This window comes from Bacillus rossius, chromosome 16 (assembly GCF_032445375.1).
Source record: "Bacillus rossius redtenbacheri isolate Brsri chromosome 16, Brsri_v3, whole genome shotgun sequence".
NCBI lineage: Eukaryota > Metazoa > Arthropoda > Insecta > Phasmatodea > Bacillidae > Bacillus > Bacillus rossius.
Genome location: NC_086343.1, coordinates 17698191 through 17708905, shown reverse-complemented (window position 1 = coordinate 17708905; position 10715 = coordinate 17698191). Strand labels below are relative to the sequence as shown.

Below are 10715 nucleotides of genomic sequence, written 5' to 3'. Positions count from 1 at the left end.
CATTCACTAGTAGGCATGACAGAATCCCCCTGCCTAGCGTACGTTTTGCGGTCCGTATGTAATAGCCTCAAATTTATCTCTGGATGTAATAAACGTTGTACATTGTCATTTTTTTTTTGTAAATGGAACAGAAATATTCATGAAAAATTATAGATATCTATAATTTGGTACATTTGCATGAAAACAACTGCCTCATTACTCACACAATGTTCAGTAGGCTAATACTGGGTTCAGATTCTTACCTGGGAATTTTTGCTTTGTGTTGTCCCAGTACCTCGAGTAGTTAAAAGTTACTTGCAAACTGTTCCCTGAATAGATCTCCAGTATTAACTGCGCTCACAATAGGCACGATGAAACAAAATAAAGTCAAATTATTGAATATTCGAATAACTTTTCCCATGGTTTAAAAAAAGTTATGCTTGAATGAAACATCAATTAATATATAAAATCATGCGCCATTTTTCGCAAGAAATACTCAATATTATCTCGATATATGCAAAAATAACCATAGCCATGTGTTGTGCAAAGTTACAACATATTTCTTGGGGTATTACAAACTATTTCTTGGCAACTGTGTCCGAACGAATCTTTTGTGAAAGTACAGAACTTTTTTTTTTTTTTCTGTGTATGCTGACCAATGAGAACATGACATATTATTTTTCACAATCTTAAATTTGTTTGAATATGAGCGTTTTCCGCTGTTGTTGGAACACTATCAGTTGCAATACCTTACTGAAATAATTTCAAACGTCGGATCCACGAAAATTATTTTAATTTGAAAATGGATGATTTATTATTTTAAAAATTTTCACTCGTTAAAACGTTGTTATTATTGTTATATTATTTATTCTGAATATTCATTTAAATTATTTTAAACCAAGAAATATAATTCTTGTCTTAAGTGCAGTTTTCAGTCCTGCTGCCCCCACCTAAAGCACAGTACGTAAAATACAACTTATGTAAATATTTGAAGAAATTAAATATGCTCATTAAGACTTGTCTCAATACATCTCCAAACAAATATGAAAAGTTTTGCCACTGTAACGTTTAAATTAAATAACATGAGAGATAAAACCTTAATGCTGTATTATTTACTTTGGAATTCTGATGTTTTCTTAATACAACCATGACATTATACTGGAATCATAATATCTAGTAAAAAAACTGTTATTGTTTCTTTCTAAGGGTTTAATTTTTAGTGTTTATTTTTTCAGAAAATTAATTCACTATTTATATATGTACGTATGTTTACAGCTTCCTAGTATAATTTAAAAAAATATGCTTGCAAGCACATATAAACATGTTTTAAATACGAAGTGATAGCAAATCCATTTTAAATAGTTGAAATATATTAATAATAAAACGAATTTTTATAAAACACTTTATAAGTTTATTTCAAGTACATAATTCATACCATTCAATTTAAATAACATTATTTCTAAACTCTAACAGATTTAAATTCTAACTCTGCATAAATATCACTAGCATGTAAACCAACTTTCTGAACAACTATCTTGTTTCAGGATTATTACATAAAATGCATGACGAATTGGTACAATGAGCCTCATGGTAGGCAATAAAGTATAATGTTTCTAAGCTAAGACACTGTCGCGATTAAATACATCTAGACAAAAAATTCTATGACTTAGTAAAAACACATAAGGATAAAATATTTGTTGCATTATGCATTAAATTTTTTCATTGCACATGAAAGAAACTATAATACTACTAGTCACACATTTTTACAGTTTTTTAGCATTGCTAAAATCATAAATATTTTCCATAATTTACAATACTACAAGTAAAATGTGGCACTTCTTTGGCATGGTTGTCATACTGACTCTTGTGACTAGTTGACTGAATTTCAAATCGGGATGCCATGGTCTTCCTTGATCAAATCGGCTCCTTTCTCTCCAATCATCAGCGCTGGAGCAAAAGTGTTGCCTGTTATGACCTGCGGCATGATTGCAGAATCTATGACTCGGAGACCTTTTACGCCGTACACCTTGAGTCTGGAATCAACCACGGCCTTTCTGTCGGTTGGGGGGCCCATCTTGCACGTGCCAGCCGGGTGGTAGGTGGATGATGCCACGTGTCTCACTGCACACTCCCAGTACTTGTCCGAGTTGAAACCATGGACCCTGCACGCCGGTATCGTGAAATTACTCACCCGCGCCTGGAAACCGTGCCTCATGGCGTACGTCTCCGCCATTTTTATGGCAGCCCTGACTCCCTGCAAGAACACTTTGATGTCGTCGTCGTGGGTCAAGTATTTCGGATCGATGATCGGATCTTCGAACGGGTTCGGACTCCTCAGCTTGATGAAGCCCACGCTCTTGGGCCTCTGCAGGAACGGCAGAGGGATGTAGATCTCGGCCTCCGAGTTGGGCAGCCTCAGGATGGCGTCGTACACGTCCTTCGTGTATCCTTGGACGTCTCTCTCGCTCTCCGTGCCGGCTGTGTCGTTGAAGGCGTAGCGCCCGTGCTGCAGCTGTATGTCGGGGTAGTCCAGGTCCGGTATCTGATCGGCGTTCGGGGGGTACTCGCCCTTGTTCGCCAGCGTGCTGCTCAAGAACACCTGGAACTGGAGGATGTCGAGGCTGGAGTAAGGCCCTCGCCCGTGCATGAAGAAGTTGTACGTGTCGTCGAGCACCTGCTTGGGGTCGATGCCCCGCGGGTTCGACGTGTTGAACATGATGGTCGGGCCCAAGAACTCCAGATGATCCTGGAGGTTCTCGCCGACCGCCAAGTCCTTCACCACCGGGATTCCGAACTCCTTAAGGTGCTTAGCGGGCCCCACTCCCGACAACAGGAGGATGTGCGGCGATTTGATCGCCCCGGCCGCCAGGATAACTTCCTTCCTCGCTCTCACTTGACGATATTCTCCGTTTTTCCTGAACTGGACTCCGGTGGCAGTCTTGGTGGCGCCGTCGATCAGGATCTTGGTGACGTAGGCGTTCTTGGTGACGTGCAGGTTCCTCCTGTCCTTGGCCGGGGCGAGGAAGGACTTGGCGGTGTTGCAGCGCCTGCCGTCCCGCACCGTGCCGTGCTGCAGGGCGAACCCGCTCTGTCGCGGCCCGTTGATGTCCCTCTCCAGGTACCCCAGCTCCCTCGCGGCGTCGGCGAGTCCCTTGACGACCGGCGGTACGTCGGAAGACCTCTCCAGCGTCTGCAGTCCCCCCTTCTTGTGGAAGCGCTTGTAGTGGCCCGTCGGGCTCTCGTCCTCCGCGTCTTCCAGCTCCACGTCGCGGATGTCCTCCGACTTGATGAAGTACCTGAGCAGGTCCTTGTAGCCCCAGCCCTTGTTGCCGAGCGCCTCCCAGTGGTCGTAGTCGTAGCGGTTCCCGCGCACGTACATGAAGGAGTTGATGACGCTGGTGCCTCCCAGCACCTTGCCCCGGGGCCACAGGCACTGGCGGTTCTTCATGCCCAGGCAGGCCTTCTCCTGGGGCTCCGTCTTGAACCCCCAGTCGATGGCCGTGTGGTGCGTGCGGTGGTACATGCTGGGGATCTCCGACGTGAAGGTGGGGTCGCCGCCGGCCTCCAGCACCAGCACCGTCCAGTTGCCCACCTCGGTGAGGCGGTTGGCGAGCACGGAGCCCGCGGTCCCGGCGCCCACCACCACGAAGTCGTACTCCTCTTCGGGCCGCGGCACGTCGGGCGGGTAGATGGTGGTGTCGGCGATCTGCCTCGACGACTCGAGCAGAGCGGCGATCAGGTTGGAGAGCAGCGCCTCGCCCGGGCCGTCGACCCCGGGCACGCTAGTGTTGCAGGTCCGCCCCGTCAGCGGCCGGCTGGGGCAGGCTCCGCTGTCTGCGAGACAACAAGCACACTGTCACACGCATCCCGAGACACAAGAGGACAGCTCCTGCAGTTAGGGGCGCAACAACAGGGGGGAGAGGGTATTTTGCCCCCCCCCCCCTCCTGAAACCTTCAAGTGGTAGCAAACGGGGGCAAAGGAAGTGCTGTGTAATCAATTTTTAGATAATAAAACTGCTTAAATAGCACCATTTTCCACCTTGAAATACAAATTTTCCCGGGGGAGGATCCCCGGACCCTTCCGCTTCAATAGGGGGGATCGATGATTCTTTATAAAAAGGTATATTGCCCCCCCCCCCTTTTGGAAATTTTGTTGTTGCGCCCCTGCCTGCAGTCATGCACAGATGATTAACAGAGGTAAACATCGGTATACTGTAAATGTTTTAAACATAAACAATTTTTGACGTGACAACGTTCTAATAAAATCGATGAACGCCGGCTGCACGCACGGAAAAAAGTGTCCCGTTACGCACATTGTTCCGTTACGCTGTGTCCCGTTACGCTCATTGTACGCTTGCGCCGCATCTATCTCTCTTCCACTCGACTGTTTATAAAGTGAAGTGAAAAGTTAATGCGGTTTTCATTGCTTATTACAACAACAATTTCGGCAATAAAGGTTGATCATTCTTGGATTTTAAAAATCTGATTACTAGTATAATTTCAATTATTTATTCTTTTATTATTAAAGTAAAAATGATTAAATTTTATTCAATAAAGTATGCAATCATTTCATCAATGTTTTGTTTGACGTTGTCTCGTTAAACTATCGTCCGTAAACCGACTTTACAGACAACCAATTTTTTTTATGGCTCTAGATTCTAGACATGACATGCCCTAGTTTTTGACACTTCGAGTCATGCCAGGGGTAGGCAGGATCGAACCTTAAGACCTTCGACCCGGCCACATGAGCTTGTGGCATTAGCGGTCGTAACAACTTACGGACAAACCCCTCGTTTTCTCCTCCCTCTCTCTCTCTCTCTCTCTCTGTCTCTCTCTCTCTCTCTCTCTTACCGGCGCTGGAGATTCGCGCTGAAGACAAGTCAGAGAACTTTACGTTTGTGACCTTATGTGAAAATATATAGTTAAAACTGTTAAACTTGAAATCTGTGCATTCCTACATTTCATGCCAGCCAGCGAATGTAAGGCTCTATAATTTATCAAAGAAATTTCCACAGATTCCCATGCGAATTTCACAGTTTTCTCAGTCAGCGAAAGCAGGTCAACGTGCCATGTAACTCGTGGCAATATTTGACCGCAGTGGATCAGTGTGATTGGTGGTCTAACCGTGGACACGTGCCTGAAAGAAACTCAGCCAATGCAGGAATGTTGGGAAAACCCAATTTTTTTTAAAAAAAATTGATTTATGAATGATATAACAAAAAAATTAAGTAATAAATCTCAAAGGCTACTCACAAACGATTAATTAGAAACGGTATACAGCACGATACCATGCTCTTAGTTCATGCATGGGTTGACATAAAATTTGGCCTTTAATAAGTAGATACCGGTAGAATTCGGATTCATTTCGTGATGGGCTAGAATTAAAAAAAATAATATATTTTTTTACATCTGTGCCTGTTTTGACTATTCGTTGTCAGTGAAGTACTCTTGGCCAGTGAGAAGGAAGTATCAAATCAGAGACGTCTCACAAGTCTGCAGCCAATGAACAACTGACATTTCTCCGAGTTATGCAGAGGTGTTTGGAGTCCAAATGCCTCTATGTTCACAAGCAATTAAAGACTTGTTTGTAATGACTAGAGCCACGGAAATTTTCGCGCATACATTTAGTCGCAAGCTAGAATGCAAACCTCCACACTGTCGCACTGTGTTCAATGATTGGACCACAGTTATCTGGACACGCCCCTCTTACGACCGTGAGCCAACGATGTCCAGCCAGAAGTGAAAGTAAGCGAATCAGGTAGTGCCAAATAACGAGGATAAAAAATGTTCTCGCTAAGAAAATCAACCAGTGGGGAAAGTAAACATGGGTCGAGCACACCTGTAACTTTGAATTCTATCCTGGGGCTAGATGAATCCGCGAAATTTCAGGGACTCTAGTAATGACTAGAGACCTGCAAAATTCGCGGATTCATTGACCTCTAGGATAGACTCCACAGCCCTTTAAATACTCGCGGAAATGACACCTGTTCATTGGCTACTGACGCGTGAGACGTCTCAACTAGGCTGTCCGTATTTTCGGCACTTTCTTGGTTTAGTGTTTCCCATTGGCTCACAGTTCCCCCGGATAAAATGTGGGCCAATCGCAGAAGCGGTACGAAGGTATAGTTTTTTTTTTGATGCTAGCCTATCGCGAAATAAATCCGCGAATTTTGCATGTCTCTAGTAATGACGAGCGAATAAAGGAAATATGTGGAAGCGAACAAGTGTGTCGGGGGATGGAACTCACATCGGCCTTGGTTCCTGCACGCCTCCCAGTCGCCGTCGGGCACGTCGCAGACGAAGTAGCTCCTCTGCGGGGCGACGGAGCGGCGCTGGGGGCGGTACCCCCACGGCCTGCGTCTCCCGGGCACCCCGTCCTCCGCCCTCGGGGCCCGGCCGGCCCCCGCCAGCTCCAGCACCAGCGAGGCCAGCAAGACCGCGAGCTGCAGCTTCATGTTGGATGGTCGTCTTCGTCCTGCGGCGACCCGTGGTTGGAGCTGCGACTCCCCGCGCGCCGGGATATATACTCACTCGCTCTCCTCCGGAGCCGCCGGGAGGGGGGGAAGGGGACAGAGCGCGGGGAACCACCTGTGTAGAGGACCGCAGCGACCAGAAGAAGCGCGGGGCAAGACACACAGAGAGAGAGAGAGAGAGAGAGAGAGAGAGAGAGACGGGGAGTAACCAACCAGCTGCTAGATTCTCTCTCTCGGCCTCCCAGGTCTTACGTTTTCCCCCTGCGGGACCGTCTTTTTCCTCGTTCCCCCCCACTTCTTCATCCCGGGGGAAAAAAAATCTCTCTCTCTCTCATCTATTCGCCATTCGCGCTTTTCGCGCGCTCGCCTCTCTAGTCTGCGACGACGCACGAGGATGGGTCACGCGAAGTAGTTTGAAAGATAGAGGAAGGAGGAAGGGGGGGGGGATAGAGAGACGTAAAAAGCAAAACAACTGTTCGCTCGCCCCGCTGGCTCGTAATCACCTACCAGTCTTCCGTGGAATCCCGCGACGTGGCACGAGGAAAAAAGATTTTTTTTTTTTTTTACGTTGGTGTGGGGGGAAGGAAAGGGATTTTTCTGTATTGTGATTCACAGCTATTTCCATATAAAACATATCAAAATACATAAAATTTTAAACAACGTACATTTTTATAATTGTCTTGGTAAAAAAAGATCAATGCTTTATATAGTATTACAAAGTACCTAGTCCACTGCCTCGGGAAAAGTTACTGTTCTTTAATTATTATTAAACGTCGGAGCTGAAATTCCTCCGCCAAGCTCGAAAAGCTGCAAAATTAACTCCATAATTTGCATATGCGTATTGAATTGGTTTTTTATGTTTGAAAACCTTTGTAGAAACTTTAAGAACTCTTGACGAATCATAAAGAGGCAGGGACAAACAACCGCCATTTTGGTTCGTGAAACACCCAAGGAGAGGGGCAGGGGCGGATTCAGTTATGACGTAGGGGAGGGGCTGCAGTGTTAATTGAAAAAAAAAATAACTATGCCATATTTTTTTCAGTTCATATGGATGGAAGCCATAACCACAACCCGAAACTGTTCCGAAGTTTACCGAAGTTAGGTTAGGTTAGGTTCTGTCAGTGTAATAAATAATAATTCTTTTTTTTTTTCCGGGAGGGTTAGTTATGTAAGGTAATCATCACTAAAATAGAAGGTCGAATAGGTTGGGTTAGAAGTAGCTTGGCTTCTGGATTATAGCCGTTTCCTTGGCAAAAAATTCACCGACGTTTCGGTCGACATTGCAGTCACCATCATCAAGGAGCAGTAGTAGGTAACTCTTGCTATGGACGAAGACGAAGAGTCCAGGGAAGACATCGCAGATGTACCTGTGAACACCTCCACTCTGACTGTGGAGGATATTGCTGCTATGGTTGGGGGGGGGGGGGGGGATATTAGGCACTTATTCCTCAAGCTTCCATGCAGCTTTTTAACACGAATACGCAAACATGTCACTGCTTAGAAGATACGTCAATAAAAATATTGTTTGAGAGTGAGGACTCTGAAAATTTTCTGGCCCTGAACGGTGTAGTATTAAGTAATTAAATTAAATCAACTCAATATATATATTTTTTAAATTATTATTACTATAGCCATCGCTTCCACAACGATGATACGATTATTTTGATATATGATAACATATCACAGACTATACATATAAACATCATAAATAATTATGTCTTTAAGAAAAAATGGTGGTCTTGAACAAAATGACTGTGGATTTTTTTTTAAATTGTTGTTCTATAAGGCTCATAACACTGTTGGGAAAAATAAACACACCCCTACATACATTGCATGTCTTTAAGAATAAATGGTGGTCACAACAACAAAATGACTGTGGATTTTGTGATTTATTTTAACAAAATTTGTGGATTTTGTGATCTATTTTAACTAAATTTGTGAATTGTTTGGTCTATAAGGCTCATAACAACACTGATGGGAAATATAAACTCGACCTTACATACACTAACATACTTTAGAAACCTACACCCGATGACGACATCCATCAGATGAAATCAAGAGGGCTGTCTCCACTAAACAAGATGGCTTCCTCCAGCAGACTATAATGCATGGGTAGGAGTGGGAAGCTCGATGGTGATAGCATTGTAACGAAAAGTGCAAGGCACAGGAGTGGGGAGCTCGATGACGAAGTAATCAAGTTTTTTAAATTAAAATTTTATAAATATATTTATAAATATTTTTTTATAATTTTTTCCCGATTTTCTAAGTTAATATTTGATGATTTTCAAGATGGTGGACGTGACATCATAATTCGGTGGAATGTTCTAGAAAACAAAATTGTGGAATTAAAGATGGCCGCCAGGGCCGAAGGTCAAAGTCAAATCCAAGATGGCTGCCGGAAGTGACGTCATACAAGATGGCCGCCGCGGATCCCCCCAGATCCCGACCTCTCACGCCCTGCCCCAGAACGAACTATAATTACCTACTTCCGTGAGATTAGCCGTAAGTTTTTTTTTTTTTCGAATGTCCCTGGGTACGTCCAGCTTTCTTCGTGGACTGAAGGTGACAATTTTTTTTAACAGTGTAGCCAGGCCACCGTGCTAGTTTCGTGTTTGTTTGAAACTGCTCATCCTCGTGTTGGTACTGTGTTGAGTCGCACGTCCTACCTGAACACCGCGGATTATAGCTCGCGCGCGTGCGGGGAACTCTGGGAGAACGGGCATCCCCCAGGTGGAGGAGCGACCACAAACCCACGCGACGTCACACACATTACACGGCGCGGGAGGGGGGAGAGGGGAGTAATAAGGGAGGGGGAAGAGGGGGGAAACACGTCAGACCGAAAGCGGCAGAACGCTGGGCGGTCAAACGGGAATCCCACGACCAAGGTCGCTGCCGCCACGGGGTCAGACTCGCTTCCCCGACGCGACACTCCGACCGGTTCCAACCACTGGACCGACGAGTAGAAGGATTATTTTTTTTTTTCCGGCACCACCAGACTGAATGCTAGAAACAGGAACAATTCGCTGTTTCAATGACCTTTAGACCTCCAGGACAGACCTCGAAGTCCTCTGCACACTCGGGCAACTGTCACCTGTTCATTGGCTGCAGACTCGCGATACCTACGTCTCAACTTGGTAGAATGTGATTTGGATACTACTCCAGTCGAGGGTTGTTTCTCATCGGCTTGGGAGCCTTTACCATAAACTGTGAACGAATACTTAAAAAAAAAAAAAAAAAAAAAGCACAGAATAAACTATTTCGACGTGACAGCGTCTAATAAATCGAAGAACGCCGGCTGCACGCACGAAAAAGTGTCCCGTTACGCACATTGTCGCGTTACGCGGTGTCCCGTTACGCTCATTGTACGCTTGCGCCGATTTCGTCAATGTTTTGTTATGACGTCGTCACGTTAAACTATCGTCCGTAAACCGACTTTACAGACAACCAATTTTTTTTTTCATTAAAACATGTTATCAAATTTAGGCTAGATTTCAGACCCACGTTATTGTGTTTAATGTATTGGAATTAGAATGTACTGCTTTCCGCTCCACATTGATGGGTCATCTGTAATTAAATATTTTAATTTATTTTGTGATGTTAATGGATGTGTGTGATCTAGTATCAGGTCAACGTGAAGTAGTATCATACGGGTTCATAAATTTACAACATTTAAATTCATCATAGTTTATTAAGTAATATTATAAGGAGATAAGACAAAAAAAAATGATAACTTTGATAACTCTAAAGTTTATACAAATTTTCCTAGCACGCGACGACCCATTGATACCTATATCTAATTCCAGTAATGTTCAGGGTTAAATTGAATTTCATGAGCCTCTAGCTAATAAATAAGTTATTCGTAAGAAAATAATCCGGCTTAGTTCAGGGGAGGGCAGTTGAAACTCCGTTCTTCTTGTACCACTGATCTCGTCCTCAGCTTTCCAGGATATACGAGCAGTCTTGCTGTGAAAGAAAGTCTAAACTACGATCCAGTAGCAATACTGATGATGACAGCTACTGTTGACGCCATTCCGGGTGTGCTGAAAAATCTTTAGATTGGGCAGGTCTCACCAGCGCAGACAGGAACTGCAGCATGAAGATGATCGGAAGTCTTGCAAGGACGGATATTCGCCCGACGCGGTAGTAAAATTAATTGCGAAATGCGACTCCCTATAGTCTGCATGACGAAGAATCAGACTTCCTTCGCTTAAGACTTGCAAAAATAACTAATTACGCGGTAGCCACGTATCTTCTTGTCCTCTG

The 10715-nt window shown here is 44.5% G+C and overlaps 1 protein-coding gene across 1 annotated transcript; it reads right to left on the bottom strand.

The window, feature by feature from the left end:
* Positions 1–1367: 1367 nt before the first annotated feature.
* On the bottom strand, positions 1368–6488 carry LOC134539862 (glucose dehydrogenase [FAD, quinone]-like). Its single transcript, XM_063382198.1, has 2 exons — positions 6227–6488; positions 1368–3813 (listed from the first exon to the last, which is right to left on the bottom strand). Exons 1-2 carry the CDS (start codon positions 6432–6434, stop codon positions 1865–1867), a joined length of 2157 nt encoding a protein of 718 aa, XP_063238268.1. The 5' UTR covers positions 6435–6488; the 3' UTR covers positions 1368–1864.
* Positions 6489–10715: the final 4227 nt, after the last annotated feature.